Raw genomic sequence first — 18004 nt, forward strand, 5'->3', positions numbered from 1 at the left:
ATTTCAAGAAGAAATTAGATATCGCTCTAGGGGTTAAAGGGATCAAGGGATATGGGAGGAAGGGGGGATCAGGATATTGAATTTGATGATCAGCCATGATCAAAATGAATGGCGGAGCAGGCTCGAAGGGCCGAATGGCCTACTCCTGCTTCTAGTTTCTATGTTTCTATGTTACCAGCTAACTTCAAAGATGTCAACATACAGAAATGTGGGGCAGGAAAAGACTTACCAATTACAACTGTTCCTCACAATTGGAAGACTTGTGTTTCGTTATTATATTCCCTACCCTCCCAGAGGCAACCAGCTTCCCGAGAGAAATGTGAAAATCAGGATAAAAATACCCACAATGATTGTGGAGAAGGCATGGAAAATTCCTCTCAGACCCCTGTAGACAAGCAAGACTAGCCCAGGCGATGACTTTAATTTACATCCTAGAATCTGTACAATGCAGAAGAAGGCCATTCAGCCCATTAAGTTTACACTGACAACAATCCCATCTCAGCCCTATCCCTGTAACCCCACATATTTACCTTGCTGATCCCTTGACACTTTTGGGCAATTTGGCATGGCAAATCCACCTAACTTGCACATCTTTGGAGTGCGGGAGGAAACCCACGCAGACACAGGGAGAATATATCGACTCCACGCTGACAGTGACCCAAGCCAGGAATTGAACCTGGGCCCTGGCGCTGTGAGGCAGCAATGCTAACCACTGTGCCACGATGCCGCCCTGCGTGCCACACCCTGAAAGACAGATGCAGAGCGAACCTGAATTGGCTGATACTGCCGGATGTTTAGAAATATACTGATGAAAAAACGAGAAGAAACTAACCCTCGGAATCAAGAGCTGTGATTTTGTGTTTAAGGAAAAGTGGAACTTCAGGTTAAAAAAAAAGAGTTGCTGCAAGCTTTCTGTTCTTAGAAGGGAACAAAGGGAACACAGAGCAGTGTTTTGAGTGAAACATTTTAAAAAACTTGCCCCAAGGAGTTGTAGCTTTGTCTCCAGACAGAGTGAGGCTGAGATTGCAGGGTTCCCAATCTGCTAGATTGGGTAGAGCTCCCTGCACTGAGAGACTGCAGGTAGCAAGTTCCGAAGTTTTTGAGTCATAGAGTCATAGAGGTTTACAGCACGGAAACAGGCCCTTCGGCCCAACTTGTCCATGCCGCCCTTTTTGCTTTAACCACTAAGCGAGTCCCAATTGCCCGTGTTTGGCCCATATCCCTCTATACCCATCTTGCCCATGTAATTGTCTAAATGCTTTTTAAAAATCAAAATTGTACCCACCTCTACTACTACCTCTGGCAGCTTGTTCCAGACACTCACCACCCTCTCTGAGTGAAAGAATTGCCCATCTGGACTCTTTGTATCTCTCCCCTCTCACCTTAAACCTATGCCCTCTAATTTTAGACTCCCCTACCTTTGGGAAAAGATATTGACTATCTAGCTGATCTGTGCCCCTCATTATTTTATAGACCTCTATAAGATCAGCCCTCAGCCTCCTACACGCCAGGGAAAAGAGTCCCAGTCTATCCAGCCTCTCCTTATAATTCCTTATAGAGAGAAGCCCTCAACCTGTTGAGAAGAAAAGTTAAAAGGTTTGGAAAATGGCCCCACGGATCTCGAGAGCATTGGATCTTGCAGTGAAATTGATGGAAAAAAAACCCCGGCACATCAAAGGAAGAGAAGAACAGACTCTCCAAATGGCCAGAAGAAAGAAACAAAGCTGCAGAAATCGCTGAGAGAGCTTTCTGGCAGCAAAAAAGAGAAGCTTAAAAAATTTCAAAAGGGTTCAAAGGAAGAATTTCCAGGTTCATGCCAACACTCCAACAGTGTGGGAAGACATAGAGAGAACTGGCAGCTTAGGACGGATATAAATAAAGTGGACAGACTAAAACAATAATGCATTTAAAGCGGTAATACATTTAATGTGGCAATGCATTTAAAGCGGTGTCATGACCTTTAAGAAAGATTTTGTTTTTTCAAAATCATGCAGCTTACAGATTCAGCAATGTCATTGGGAGTGGAGCTAAGCTGTGGCAGTCGGGTGATAGGAGTTTTTCCTTTGGGCTTTCAACGATAAAAAGGAGGTCGACAAAAGGCGGGTAACTATAGGCCAGTTAGCTTAACTTCTGCAGTAGGGAAAATGCTTGAATCTTTCATCAAGGAAGAAATAGCGAGACATCTGGATTTAAATTGGCTCATTGGTAAGACGCAGCATGGGTTCATGAAGGGCAGGTCATGTTTGACTAATTTGGTGGAATTCTTTGAGAATATTACATGTGCAGTGGACAATGGGGAACCTGTGGGTGTGGTGTATCTGGATTTCCAGACGGCATTTGACAAGGTGCCACACCAAAAGCTGCTACATAAGATAAAGGTGCACAGTGTTACGGGTAATGTATTAGCATGGATAGAGGATTGGTTAACTAACAGAAAGCAAAGAGTGGGGGTAAATGGGTGTTTTTCTGGTTGGCGATCAGTGGCTAGTGGTGTACTTCAGGGATCAGTGTTGGGATCGCAATTGTTTACGATTTACATAGATGATTTGGAGTTGGGGACCAAGTGTAGTGTGTCAAAATTCGCAGATGACACGAAGATGAGTGGCAGAGCAAAGTGTGCAGAGGACGCTGAAAGTCTGCAAAGGGATGTAGATAGTCTGAATGGGCGAGGGTCTGGCAGATGGAGTTCAATGTTGGTAAATGTGAGGTCATCCATTTTGGTAGGAATAACAGCAAAATGGACTATTATTTAAATGGTAAAAAATTGCAGCATGCTGCTGTGCAGAGGGACCTAGGTATCCTTGTGCAAGAATCGCAAAGAGTTGGTTTGCAGGTGCAGCAGGTAATTAAGAAGGCAAATGGAATTTTGTCCTTCATTGCTAGAGCGATGGAGTTTAAAAACAGTGAGGTTATGCTGTAGCTGTTTAAGGTGCTGGTGAGGCCACACCTGGAGTACTGTGTACAGTTTTGGTCTCCTTACTTGAGAAAGGATATACTGGCGCTGGAGGGGGTGCAGAGGAGATTCATTAGGTTGATTCCAGAGTTGTGAGAGTTGGCTTATGAGGAGAGACTGAGTAGACTGGGGCTATACTCATTGGAAATTAGAAGAATGAGGGGAGATCTTATAGAAACATATAAGATTATGAAGGGAATAGATAAGATAGAAGCAGGGAAATTGTTTCCACTGGCGGGTGAAACTAGAACTAGGGGGCATAGCCTCAAAATAAGGGGGAGCAAATTTAGGACTGAGTTGAGGAGGAACTTCTTCACACAAAGGGTTGTGAATCTGTGGAATTCCCTGCCCAGTGAAGCAGTTGAGGCTACCTCATTGGATGTTTTTAAGGAAAGGATAGATACATTTTTGAACAGCAAAGGAATTAAGGGTTATGGTGAGTGGGCGGGTAAGCTGAGCTGAGTCCACGAAAAGATCAGCCATGATCTTATTGAATGGTGGAGCAGGCACGGGGAGTCAGATGTCCTACTCCTGCTCCTGGTTCTTATGTTCTTATGCTCAGTTTCTCTTTGGGAAGTTTTTTTGGGAAGCAGCTTGGCAGCAAGCTAAGGAGCAGTTTCCTTTTATTTCTCTTTGTTTGGTTCTGCCTTAAAGAAGCTGTGTTTTGGGAAACAGATTCGACTACAACCTCTTCTGAGTCTCTTCACAGGGGATTTTCAGCATTCAACCCAGGAGGCGGGATTCCTGGAACAAGTGGGCATTAACCTATGCTGTATTGTGTATATTTGGAGGGTTTCTTGTATTGGATGTTGGCTTTGGTTGGAACACATTAGAGATATTTCCTTAGAGTTATACATTATCGTGGTTGTTGTGTTTCTTGTTTGTAATTGCTAAACGTTCTTGCTAAGTGTCTTAGTGCACATATCAACAATATTCTTAATTAAACTTTGTTTTTGATCAAAGCTCCTCGTGGGTCAGATGAATCACACCTGGAGTGAAACCAATCATGCTCATCCTCGCCAATTTCAACGTAAAACGTTACAGGTCAGGCGAGCTTCACAGAACACCTTGAAGTACCCAACCTGACTTGTAACAACAGTAATGCATTAAAAGCAGTAATGCATTTAATGTGGCAATGCATTTAAAGCAGCAAGCGCAAGAAGAAACGGAGGATAATGGACAGGAAAAGTGGACAAGACCCCAAATTGAGGGTAACCCTAAAAAAAAGGCCATAAGTAACAAAATGGGAAGGCGATGGCCAAGTGGTATTATCACCAGAATAATAATCCAGAAACTCAACTAATGTTCTGGGGACTCGGGTTCGATTCCCGCCACGGCAGATGATGGAATTTGAATCCAACAAAAAAAATCTGGAATTAAGAATCTACTGATGACCATTAAAACAATCGTCGATTGTCAGAAAGACCTATTTAATTCACTAATGTCCCTTTAGGGAAGGAAATCTGCCGACCTTACCTGGTCTGGCCTACACGTGACTCCAGAATCACAGCAAGGTGGTTGACTCTCAACTGTTCTCCAAGGACAACTAGGGATGGGCAATAAATTCTGGCCAGCCAGTGACAGCCATGAGCCACGAATGAATTTTAAAAAATCTCAAGGAAGAGGCAACAGAAGATCACAGAGGAGGACCCCAAAAGAAGGACAATGAGAAGATCCCAAAAAGAGGACAATGAAAGACACTAAACAGCCAATTGAAGGACAATGAGACAATTGGAGATTCCTTTTCTGAGGAAGGATGTTCTTGCTCTCGAGGGAGTGCAGCGAAGGTTTACCAGGCTGATTCTGGGGATGGCGGAACTGATGCATAAGGAGAGATTGACTAGGTTTTCGCTGAAGTTCAGACGAATAACGGGGAATCTCATAGAGACTTACAAAATTCTAACAGGACTAGACAGGGAAGATGCAGGGAGGATGTTCCCAGTAGTGGGGGTATCCAGAACCAGGGTCACAGTCTGCGGATTTAGGGTAGAGCATTTAGGACGGAGGTGAGGAGACATTTCTTCACCCAAAGAGTGGGGAGCCTGTGGAATTCATTACCACAGGAAGTAATTGATGCCAAAACATTGAATGTGTTCAAGAGGCAGTTAGATATAGCACTTGGGGTGAATGGGATCAAAGGTTATGGGGAGAAAGCAGGATTAGGCTATTGAGTTGGACGATCAGCCATGATCGTAATGAATGGCGGAGCAGGCACGAAGGGCCGAATGGCCTCCTATCATCTTTGTTTTTATGAAATAAGTCAACACTTCACTGGAGGCGGACCCGACCCACTGTGGAGGGTTTAGCTGAAGTTAAGGCAAGTAGAAATGGCAATTCCGTTTGTGAAATGTACATGTCCAGCAAGAAAATGGTGGATTCACTCTGGAAGAAACACAGAAATTAAAGAAAGCAGGAACTATTGAACATAAAGAAGGATCAGCTAGAAGAGTTAAAGCTCCAGAGAAGACAGTAAAACAACAAGATGAAATGACTGACAGCAAACTTTAAAAAAGTAGGAAAAATTGACAAAATGAAATTAAGAAGGAGAAGTTAATGAGACAATGGAGAATAAGCTGAACTGAAAGAAAAAACAACTAGAAAATCAGAACAAGCCCAGTGAAGAATTGAATTAGGAGAATTTCTTTTTACTCATTCTTGGGACATGGGCATCCTGGCTGGAGCAACATTTATTGCCCATCCCTAGTCGTCCTTGATCTGATTGGCTTGCTAGGCCATTTCAGAGGGCAGTTGAGAGTCAACCACATTGCTGTGGCTCTGGAGTCACACGTAGGCCAGACCAGGTAAGGACGGCAGATTTCCTTCCCTGGAGGTCATTAGTGAACCAGATGGGTTTTTCCAACAATTGACAATGGTTTTGTGGTTATCAGTAGATTCTTAATTCCAGATATTTTTATTGAATTCAAATTCCACCAGCTGCCGTGGTGGGATTCGAATCCTGGTCCTCAGAACATTAGCTGAGTTGCTGGATTAATAGTCTAGCGATAATATCACTAGGCCGTCATCTCCCTACTTGGAGGAGGAAGCTTGACATTGAGAAATTAACTGAAGAGGTAAAAACAGTGAAATTGACAGCAGAATCGACAATTCAGAGAGAAAGGAACTGAGATTATTTGCCGGAACAAGATTGCTGAAAAATCAGATGAATGGAAAAGCAGCAAGCCTGCATGAAAGAGCTCCATACAGGACCATATTTGGAACTGTATATAGTTAAAGGCTATCAAGATAAGTCTGGACACACAAGCCTCAAGACCTCATCAATGAGCCATCGCCACGACAACAAAAAAAGTACATAATGTGACATGGTGTCAGAATATGAAACTTCGGGAGTGGATCAAGTTAGATCACTGGGATTATTGTCTCTGTGACCGGACTCCTGTCAGACCCAGTGGACATGGAGGGACGGATTGTTCATAAACATATGGATCACTGAGGAATAGAGAGACGCTTCAGGGATCAGTGTTGCTGTCAAGAAATGTTTTTGAGCCTGTAAGCACCAAAATACCTAATCAACCTGTTACAGACATAACTGATATCTCTGTGGAATCAAATAGTAATGACCTGCCTGTGTCAGAGGGGTACCCGTTATTGCGATTCCTGTTAATGTAAATCCGCTGGAAGCATCTCAGATTATGGAATTACACAATTCTGCAAGAAACAGAAAAACCCTCCAAGATTCCATTCATAATTGTCTTACTCATGTGTATAATGTTTAGTTAGTGTTTAGGATGGCACGGTGACACAGTGGTTAGCACTGCTGCCTCACAGCGCCAGGGATCCAGGTTTGATTCCAGTCTTGGGTCACTGTCTGTGTGGAATTTGCACATTGTCTGCGTGGGTTTCCCTTGGATGCTCCGGTTTCCTCCCACAGTCCAAAGATATGCGGGTTAGCTTGATTGGCCATGCTAAATTAACCCTAGTGTCAGGGGGTTAGCAAGGGTTTATGGGAAAAGGGTCTGGGTGGGATTGTTGTCGGTGCCGACTCAATGGGCTGAATGGCCTCCTTCTGCACTGTAGGGATTCTATGATTTCTATGATTTTCTAGGACCAAGTAACTTGGTTGTTGAAGATTGTATAAAGGAGTTAAAGGGGAAGGGATTTTGTGATTGTTCCTTTCAGGGAAACACAACAGAAGAGGGTCCCCTGACTTGGGGGACCAATTGGGACTGAGAGTGGGTAATTACATAAGGTAGGGTGGAGTCCTGTCTTGGGCTGAAGACATCTAGAAGACATGTGGGGACTGGGGGCTGCCGATGGGCTGCTCCAGGGTAGCCGGTTGGTTGTCAGCCTCTGCACAGTTTTTCTTTATTAATAAATAGCCTTTGGGTCCCTGATGGAGTCTGTAGCGTGCGCCATTACACAAATATATCAAACACTCCGAGAAAGATACTCTGGATACTACGTTTGAGGTGGAAAACACCAATAATAACATGGAAGATTTCAAAGGCTTCGCTGAAGCAGAAATATTTGAAGGTGAGAAGCCTTTTATGGATGATAGATTCATCCTCTGTCTCATGAAGGTGGAATCAAAGAGAAAACATGAACAGTTAAAAATGACTGATTTCTTCAAACCTGTGGCACGGTGGCACAGTGGTTAGCACTGCTGCCTCACAGCGAGTGGGGTTCGTGAGTTCAGAGGGCATGAGACAAAACTAAAGAAAGATGTGAGTTCAGCATTGCAGCAGGAGACAATCCCTTAGTGAGTTTGGTGAGAGAAATGTGAAATTGTGTGTGTGAGCGAAAGAGAGAATGGCTCTGTGTGAGAGAGTGAATGCATGTGAGAGAGTAAGTCTGTGAGTGTGTGTGTGTGTGCGTGCGAGTGTGTGAGCATGTGTGAGTTGTGTGTATGACCGTATGTTGAGTTTGTGTGTATGAGCGTGTATATGTGTGTGTTTGTGTGAGAGCCTGTGTGTGTTTAAGTGTGCATATTTGTGTTTGTGAGTGTTTGTGTGTGTGAATTGTGTGTGTGGGTATGAGTGTGTGTGAATTGTGTGAGTGAGTGTGTGTGAGTTGTGTGTGTGTGTGAGTGTGTGAGCGTGTGTGTGTGTGACTGTGTGTGCGTGTGTGTCTATGAGTGTGCGTCTGTGTGTGTGAATTGTGTGAGTGCGTGTGTGTGAGTTGTGTATGTGTGTAAGTGTGAGTGTGTGAGTGTGTGTGCGTGTGTCTATGTGAGTGTGCGTGTGTGTGTGTGAATTGTATGAGTGTGCGTGTGAGTGAGTTGTGTGCATGTATGTAAGTGCGAGTGTGTCAGTGTGTGTCTGTGTGAGTGTGCGTGTGAATGTGTGCGAGTATGAGTGTGTGTGAATTGTGTGAGCGTGTGTGTGTATGCGTGTGTGAGTGTGTGTGAGTGTGTGAGTGAGTGTGTGAGTGAGTGTGTATGTGTGTGTGAGAGTGAGTGTGTGAGTGAGTGTGTGTGTGTGTGGGTGAGTGCATGTGTGTGTGAGTGTGTGCGTATGTGTGCATGTGTGTGTGAGTGTATCTGAGTGTGTGTGTGAGTGCGAGTGTGTGTGTCTGTGTGAATGTGAGCGTGTGTGTGAGAGAGTGTGTGTGTGAGTGTGCATGTGTGTGAGTGCAAGTGTGTGTGAGTGCGAGTGTGTGTGTCTGTGTGAATGTGAGCGTGTGTGTGAGAGAGTGTGTGTGTGTGAGTGTGCATGTGTGTGAGTGTGAGTGCAAGTGTGTGTGAGTGCGTGTTTGTGTGTGTGTGTGAGAGTATGTGATTGTGTGAGTGTGTGTGTGTGAGTATGTGATTGTGTGAGTGTGAGTGTGTGTGTGTGTGTGAGTGTGAGTGTGTGTGTGAGTATGTGATGGTGTGAGTGTGAGTGTGTGTGTGTGAGAGTGTGTGTGAGAGTGTATGTGATTGTGAGTGTGTGTGAGTGAGTGTGTGTGTGTGTGAGTGAGTGAGAGTGTGTGTCTGTGTGTATGTGTGTGTGTCTATGTGAGTGTGTGTGTGTATGTGAGTGTGTGTAAATATGTGTGTGTGTGTGTGTCTATGTGAGTGTGCAAATGTGAGTGTGTGAGTGTATGTGTGTGAATGAACAGGTGATCAAGAAGGCAAATGGGATGTTGGCCTATATTGCAATGGGGATAGAATATAAAAGCAGAGATGTCTTGCTGCATCTGTACAGGGCATTGGTGAGGCCGCAGCTGGAATACTGTGTGCAGTATTGGTCCCCTTATTTGCGGAAGGATATATTGGCCTTGGAGGGAGTGCAGAGAAGGTTCACCAGGTTGATACCAGAGATGAGGGGTGTTGATTATGAGGAGAGACTGAGCAGATTGGGTTTGTACTCATTGGAATTTAGGAGGCTGAGGGGGGATCTTATAGAGACCTATAAGATAATGAAGGGGCTGGATAGGGTAGAGGTGGAGAGATTCTTTCCACTTAGAAAGGAAGCTAGAACTAGAGGGCACAGCCTCAAAATAAAGGGGGGGTCAGTTTAGGACAGAGTTGAGGAGGAACTTCTTCTCTCAGAGGGTGGTGAATCTCTGGAATTCTCTGTCCACTGAAGTGGTGGAGGCTACCTCGTTGAATATGTTTAAATTACAGATAGATGGATTCCTGATTGGTAAGGGAATTAGGAGTTATAGGGATCAGGCGGGTAAGTGGAACTGATCCACTTCTGATCAGCCATGATCTTATTGAATGGTGGAGCAGGCTCGAGGGGCTAGATGGCCTACTCCTGCTCCTATTTCTTATGTTCTTATGTTCTTATGTATGTGTGTGTGTGTGAGTGTGAGTGTGTGTGTGTGTCTATGTGAGTGTGTGTGTGTATCTCCGGTCAAATCCACTCTACATCCTTCTACCCTCCTCCTGTCACCCACCGACTCCCCTCCATCAGCATTGACCACCAGATGTGACCTTTACTCTCCCCTCTGTGACCCTTGAATCTCCCTCTGTTATCCTGGACCCCATCACCATCCGTCTCCAAATGCCTACCCTTCCTTCAGACCCCACACCGTTATGGTGCCCAGGCCCACCCTGACTTTGCCCACTCCTGTTTCTGTGCCACCTTTCTTCTCCCCCTCAAAGACCCTCCAATGGGAAGTACATCTGCCACCCACCCACCCACACACTGCCACCCCCGCCCCACCCTAACACATCCCACTTCTCCCTCTCACTGTGACCGCTCCGTCTTACCATGGGTGCCCTTCGTTCTCCCTAACAGATGCCACCATCGACACTACAGGCCCCACCCTATAAAAAGGTCTGCGTCCCCCCCTTACCCAGGCACTGCACTTACCCTCCCCCTTCCCACATGCTGCCTTCAACCCACCTTCATATCTTCCACACACTTTGTGCCTTCCACATCCCTTCATACGGATACTATCTTCCGGCACCCGAGAGTGGTCTTCCAGAAGGGGAAAGGGCAGCATCGAGTGCCCAGTAAGTAATGGAAGTCTTTGTCGCCACATATAGGATGGGAACAGAGGGATATGGTCCCCGGAAGGGTAGGGGGTTTTAGTCCACAAGGGCAGCAAGGTCAGTGTAGGCTTGGAGGACTGAAGGGCCTGTTCCTCTGCTGTAATTTTCTTTGATCTTTGTTCTTTATATGTCAAATTGGCTAAGTTCCCGCTAGCCGGTTTGGAAGATTTGACGGGGAAAGAAGATTCCGGTCTGTTGCTCTGGCAACGAGCATTCCTGAGATGCCAAGCGGGTTCCAACAATTCATCAATGGGGAAGTTCGACCCGCCATTAACCCGCTACCAGCGTCGGGGGAAGAAGATACTGACAGTCGGGTGACTCACTGTTTGCCTCTTGCCAAATCTACCCCCCCACTCCCCCAACCCCAACAATTCCCAATGTTGCCGCGTTTCACCTCTTGCCAGACTGAGTCTTGTCCCAAGATGTGGGAAGGGATGAACACCCTGTGCACGGCGAGCGGAGGAAATAATACCAATCGGGACAGATAATAATGATTAGGCCTCAAACTGGAGTTCAGACGAATGGGGGGGATCTCATAGAGACTTATAAAATTCTAACAGGACTAGACAGGGTAGATGCAGGGAGGATGTTCCTGATGGTTGCGGGGGGCGGGGGGAGGTGGGGTGAGGGAGTCCAGAACCAGGGGTCACAGTCTGAGGATTCGGGGTAGACCATTTAGGACGGAGATGAGGAGACATTTCTTCACCCAAAGAGTGGTGAGCCTGTGGAATTCATTACCACAGGAAGTAGTTGGTGCCAAAACATTGAATGCATTCAAGAGGCAGCTGGATATAGCACTTGGGGCGAATGGGATCAAAGGTTATGGGGAGAAAGCAGGATTAGGCTATTGAGTTGGATGATCAGCCATGATCATGATGAATGGCGGAGCAGGCTCGAAGGGCTGAATGGTCTCCTCCTGCTCCTATCTTCCATGTTTCTATGTTTCTATGTTAATGTGTTGGGGGCCTCGGAGGAAGCTGTGCCTCTGGGTTTATGGAGCAACTTGTGAGTCATGTGATCAGAGCCGGTATTTAGTCTGGCTCCCAGCCAGTAAGAGGAGGGGAAATAGCCAACAGAGCATGGGAAAGAAAAAAAACTAACATGAGTAACGGATTTCAGCAGTGGAGCCTCTCCAGTTGTTCCTGCTGGGCTAACAGCAGCAAGCGGCAGCACTAAGCTTCCTACAGCCCCCTCTGCTCTGAGTACACACTGCAACTGCTTCTGTTCAAAAAAGAGGGGGGAAAAGCATCCTTCTCCCTGGTGCTGTGCAGACGGAGGGAAGAAATGTCCTGCGTTAGCAAGGTAAGTCATCCATCTCTCAGTCAGCCGGTTACACTCGAGGACGAGGGATACATTCCCTCTCCTGCTCCTCCTCTGCAAGGCAGGCAATTCAAGCTGGCTCTCTCTAACTTGGCGACTGATTGCTGGTCGATTCTGCTCTGGTGTTTTTATTCTTCCCCGGTCTCTCTCTCTCTCTCTGGCTGTCTGGCACACCAGCTGTAAGGGATCAGGAACGGGGTTGGGGGGGGGGAAGGAGGTTGGGGTGGGGTGGGGGGGGGGAGGGGGGGGGGCGGTGGTGTAGCCTCACCGAGTCTGGCAAGAGAGGCCCCAGATACTGATCTACTTTGCTGAATAATTTCAGGAGAATTGTCTGTGTCCGTGTGTGTGTGTGAGAGAGAGAGACAGGCGGGTGGGCGGGAGGGTGGTGGGGTGGGGGGGGGGGGGGGGGGGAAGCTGAGACAAGGAATCAGTGTTGTACTGTTTCTTCCAGAGTTTGATTGTCTACATCTGGTTGTAGTTAACTTTTTACGGGAACTTCCAACAGACGGTCGCTGACTTCTTTCAGGCTCCTTTCGAACTGAGTTTAAAGTTTTTTAAGTTCTGGTGCCGTTCCGGTTGCTGTATTGATGTGTTTCTTGTTTATCTGTGTTAATGGCCCCCCCACCCCCCCCTCCTTAAGCAGCCCCTCAGGAGTGAGGATGATTTGCTTCATTCCAATGGGTTCTGAGATAGCCAATCAGTCCAATGCGTGGATCTGCAGAGTCTGTCACATGCAAGGCTGATGGTGTTTGAATGGTTGGATAGATGGGTTCTTTTAGGTTTGTCCTCGACTTCACCTTTACACTTCCCCAATGAAGTCCCTCAATGTGTTTGGTGCCTTCCCAGATGAACCTTCTCCATTTTGGGCGGCACGGTGGCATAGTGGTTAGCACTGCTGCCTCACTGCACCAGGGACACGGGTTCGATTCCCAGCTCGGGTCACTGTCTGTGCGGAGTCTGCACGTTCTCCCCATGTCTACATGGATTTCCTCCGGGTGTTCCGGTTTCCTGCTACAATCCAAAGGTTAGGTACATTGGCCATGCTAAATTGTCCCTTAGTGTCAGGGGGACTAGCTAGGGTAAATGCATGGGGTTATGGTGATAGGGCCTGGGTGCAATTGTGGTCAATGTAGACTCGATGGGCCAAATGGCCTCCTTCTTCACTTTAGGATTCTATGATCTATGATCTATTTTGGTCTGTCGCAAGCCAGGGTCTCCCATGAGTAAGGGCAGAAGCTTTTTTTTAGTTTAGTTAGGGCATCACGATCAGCGCAGGCTTGGAGGGCCGAAGGGCCTGTTCCTGTGCTGTGCTATTCTTTGTTCTTTGAGTCAGTGATGATGTTTGACATCCTCAGGGATGCTTTGAGGACATCGCAAGAGTGTTTCTGCTGTGCTCTGAGAATCCCCTGGAGTGACCTGATAGAGGATCACAGGATTATGAGTGGCATGGACAGAGTGGATAGTCAGATGCTCTTTCCTGGGTAGAAAAGTCAAGTACTAGGGGACACAGGTTTAAGGTGCGTGGGGAAAAGTTTAGAGGAGATGTGCGAGGCAGGTTTTTTACACAGAGGGTGGTGAATGTCTGGAACGCGTTGCCCGGGGAGGTGGTGGGAGCAGGTACGATAGCGGCAGTTAAGGGGCAACTAGACGAATACATGAATAGGATGGGAATAGAAGGATATGGACTCCGTAAGTACATACGGTTTTTAGTTTAGGCAGACATTATGATCAGTGCAGGCTTGGAGGGCCGAAGGGCCTGTTCCTGTGCTGTACTGTTCTTTGTTCTTTGAGTCAATGATGTTTGATCTTCAGGGATGCTTTGAGGACGTCCCAAGAGCGTTTCTGTTGTGCTCTGGGAGTCTCCTGCTTTGACTGAGTTCCAAGTAGAGCAGTTGCTTTGGGAGTCTGGTGTCAGGAATATGGACTACGTGTTCCATCCAGCGGAGCTGCTTTTGAATTATTAGCACCTGAGTCCTGGGCCAGGTGATTTGGGATAGGACGCTGCTGTTGGATCACCTTTCTTGCCAGCAGATTTGGACGATCTTGCAAAGGCGCAGCTGGTGGTACTTCCCCAGTTCTTTGAGGTGCCTGCTATCAATTGTCCAAGTCTCTGGAGCAAGTAGAAGCATTGGGATCACTGTTGCCCAATAAACAACCTGTTCTGGCCCCCCATTCTGACACTATAGCTAAAAGAGCCCATCAACGCCTCTACTTGCTCAGAAGACTAAGGAAATTTGGCATGTCAGCTATAACTCTCACCAACTTTTACAGATGCACCATAGAAAGCATTCTTCCTGGCTGTATCGCAGCTTGGTGTGGCTCCTGCTCTGCCCAAGACTACAAGGAACTACAAAAGGTCATGAACGTAGCACAATCCATCACGCAAACCAGCCTCCCATCCATTGACTCTGTCTATATTTCCCGCTGCCTCGGCAAAGCAGCCAGCATATCTAAGGACCCCACGCACCCCAGACATTCTCTCTTCCACCTTCTTCTGTTGGGGAAAAGATACAAAAGTCTGAGGTCACGTACCAACCAACTCAAGAACATCTCCTTCCCTGCTGCTGTCAGACTTTTGAATGGACCTATCTTGCATTAAGTTGATCTTTCGCTACACCCTAGCTATGACTGTAACACTACATTCTGCACTCTCTCATTTCCTTCTCTATGAACGGTATGTTTTGTCTGTATAGCGCGCAAGAAACAATACTTTTCACTGTATGTTAATACATGTGACAATAATAAATCAAATCAAATCACGACCCGAGTTGCGGGTTTGAGACCTGCATTCTCAAACACTCTTTTCCTCAGTTGGTCGAATGTTGAGCTACCACATTGAAGGTGATCATGAATTTTTCATTTATCTCTGCCTTCATTGAGGGGAAGCTGTTGTGATGCGGAAAATGGTTCACCTTTCCCAAGATCAAGTTGTTGATCTTAATCGACGGGGAAGGCATTGTGCTGTGGGAGATATTTGGAAAGGATCTTATTTTTCCAGATGCTCAGTGAAGGGCTCATTTTGTCACACATTTTGGAGAACATTAACAGAGGTAGAGAGAGGTATGAGTGTTTATAGAATCAACAGAGCAGAAGGAGGCCATTTGGCCCATCGAGCCTGCACTGACCACAATCCCATCCAGGCCCCTATCCCCGTAATCCCACATATTTACCCTGCTAGTCCCCCTGACACTCAGGGGCAATTAAGTATGGCCAATCAACCTAACCCGCATATCTTTGGACTGTGGGAGGGAACCGGAGCACCCGGAGGAAACCCACGCAGAGATGAGGGGAATGTGCAAACTCCACATAGACAGTGACCCGAGGCCGGAATCGAACCCGGCTTCCTGATGCCACAAGGCAGCAGTGCTAACCACTGTGCCACCATTTAGCAGTCAGGATCTGCTGAAATTATCAATGGGACTGGATTGGCTTATCCGGAATAATGTTTCCGAACTGCTGCCTAACTGAGAGGTTGGCATTGGGCAGGTGGGCATGGGACTACAGCTGAGGAGCGGAGAGGAGGAAGGGAGAGATTGGGTGGGGGAAGGTGCAAGGAGGTGGGGACTGGTGGGAGAGCATCGAAGGAGAGGCCAGAGAGATTGGAGGTGGAGTGGAGAAAGTACGCTGAGGTTGGATAGGCTGTTGAGGTGGGAGGTGATCACATGATGTGGAGGGTGTCGGAAGGACATTGGCTCATGAAGGGGTGGCACGGTAGCACAGTAGTTAGCACTCCTGCCTCACTGTGTCAGGGACCTGGGTTCGATTCCCGGCTTGGGCCACTGTCTGTGTGGAGTTTGCACGTTCTTCCTGTGTCTGCGTGGGTTTCCTCCGGGTGCTCCGGTTTCCTCCCACAGTCCAAAGATGTGCGGGTGGATTGGCCATGATAAATTGCCCCTTCGTGTCAGGGGGACTAGCTGGGGTAAATACATGGGGTTATGAGGATAAGGCCTGGGTGGGATTGTGGTCAGTGCAGACTCGATGCGCCGTAGCAATTCTATGATTCTAAGTGAAGGTAGCGTCTGATCACGGGAGAAGTTTATTTGAAGGGGGTGGAGAGCAAGCGTTCCTGCTCCTCTGTGACTCAGAAGCAATGCCGGAACGGCCCTTACCTGTGCCATGCAGTGGAATTCAGCATCCTTTAGCTGCCTGGTTTCACGCAGTGAGCCAGAGTTAAAGCTAAAACAGAGAAAGTGCCTGAGGCCCCACAGCCTCGCTGAAATATTTAATAGAAGGACCTTTGCTGGGTAGCAGGTTGGTAGTCTGTCTCTTCATAGAATCTACAGCACGGAGACAGGCCCTTTGGCCCAAACTGGTCCATGCCGACCAAAAGACCCATCTAAGCTATACCCACTTGCCTGCATTTGGCCCATATCCCTCTAAACTTTCCTATCCATGTATCGGTCCAAATGCCTTTTAAATGTTGTCAATGTCCCTGCCTCAACCACTTCCTCCGGCAGCTCATTCTACACACGCACCACCCTCTGTGTAAAAAAGGTTGCTCGTCAGGTTCCCATTAATTCTTTCCCCTCTTAACTTAAACCTATGTCGTTAATGTTAATGCTAGGGTTGGGGGGGGGAGGGGTTGGGGGGTGCAGGGGCAGGGGCAGGGGCAGGGGTGGAGTGGGGGTAGGGTGGGAGGTGGCAGGAGTGTGGGGGGCACAGGTTGTAATGTAGCAGGTTGAGGTTTGAAATTTCCCACCTGACCCAAGATTATGAGGGGCATGGACAGAGTGGATAGTCAGAAGCTTTTTTCCACGGTGGAAGAGTCAATTGCTAGGGGGCATAGGTTTAAGGTGCGAGGGGCAAGGTTTAAAGGAGATGTACGAGGCAAGTTTTTTACACAGAGAGTGATGGGTGTCTGGAACTCGCTGCCGGGGGAGGTAGTGGAAGCAGATACGATAGTGACTTTTAAGGGGAGTCTTGACAAATACATGAATAGGATGGGAATAGAGGAATATGGTCCCCGGAAGGATAGGTGGTTTTAGTTCAGTCGGGCAGCATGGTTGGTGCAGGCTTGGAGGGCCGAAGGGCCTGTTCCTGTGCTGTAATTTTCTTTGTTCTTGTTCTTTGAAGGAAGTGTGAGGCGCGATCTTACTGGCCGTTCGGCCAAATCTCCGTCCACTGCAGTGGGATGGAAAATCCCGCTGGCGAGAATGGTCGAAATATTCTGGAGGTACTACCCTCTCACCTGCTCTGGCTTCCGTGTGGCTCCACCCTTGGTGTGTATCAGCTGTCTGAAGCCATTCGGTTGTGTTAGGGAAAGTGTTGATTCGCCTCCAGCTTCTCAAGGGCAATTAGGGAGGGGCAATAAACAGCTGGGCCAAGCCAGCGATGCCCACATCGCAAGAATGTTTTTTTTAAGAAAGTCAGGCTCTTATAGAGGTCTATAAAATAATGAGGGGCACAGATCAGCAAGACAGTCAATATCTTTTCCCAAAGGTAGGGGAGTCTAAAACCAGAGGGCATAGGTTTAAGGTGAGAGAGGAGAGATACAAAACGGTCCAGAGGGGCAATTTTTTCACACAGAGGGTGGTGAGTGTCTGGAACAAGCTGCCAGAGGTAGTAGTAGGGTGTCTTTTAGAAAGCATTTAGACAGTTACATGGGTAAGGTGGGTATAAAGGGATATGGGCCAAACGCGGGCAATTGGGACTAGCTTAGTGGTAAAAATTGGGTGGCATGGACAAGTTGGACCGAAGGGCCTGTTTCCATGCTCTAAACCTCTGTGACTCTATGATCTGGGTGGGATTCTCTGACTGTTCATGTCAACAGGATTCTCCCGTCCCGCTGGCTGTGCACCAAATTCTCCACCCTCTCTGGCAGCCTGTTTCCATGCTGTAAACTTCTATGACGCTATGGTTCACCAATATATAAAAGGATGAAAGAACTAACAAGACCGCGTTGTTCTTCAAGGTGTGAAAATATCTGTGGTGAATGAAAGTCAGCTGCCAGTTCACTTCAGCGTGTTCTTCCTGACTGGAAGCGACTTGCTTCACATTAACAAGTGTTGAGTTGCTGCACTGTTTATACGCCAGGGAATTCACGTGGGAACATGTATCCAAACTGACACTGAGTTATGACATGTTGCTCAGGTAGTTTACACAAAGGTTGTTCTCAGCACTGCTAAGGGCTTCAGGTGAGGGGGGTTCTGAAAGGTGCTGCAGGTTTTGTTGAAGATGGAAATCTCTCTCTGTAGAGGGGATGGAGAATTTGGTGCATGGCCAATTCTCCGTTCACTGCAGCGGGAATCCTGCTGACGTGAACAGTCGGCGACTCCTGAGGGGCTTGGGGA

General features: G+C 47.3%; 1 protein-coding gene across 1 annotated transcript in view; it reads left to right on the top strand.

Annotated features, from left to right (window-relative positions):
• The first annotated feature begins 11447 nt into the window (after positions 1–11447).
• Positions 11448–18004, top strand: part of st6galnac3 (ST6 (alpha-N-acetyl-neuraminyl-2,3-beta-galactosyl-1,3)-N-acetylgalactosaminide alpha-2,6-sialyltransferase 3) — a 281729-nt gene continuing 275172 nt past the window's right edge. The window contains exon 1 of the mRNA XM_078218942.1: positions 11448–11696. Coding sequence (XP_078075068.1) covers positions 11679–11696 — 18 coding nt within the window. The 5' untranslated portion in view covers positions 11448–11678. The remainder of the gene's footprint in view (positions 11697–18004) is intronic.

This window comes from Mustelus asterias, chromosome 8 (genome assembly GCF_964213995.1).
Source record: "Mustelus asterias chromosome 8, sMusAst1.hap1.1, whole genome shotgun sequence".
Lineage (NCBI taxonomy): Eukaryota > Metazoa > Chordata > Chondrichthyes > Carcharhiniformes > Triakidae > Mustelus > Mustelus asterias.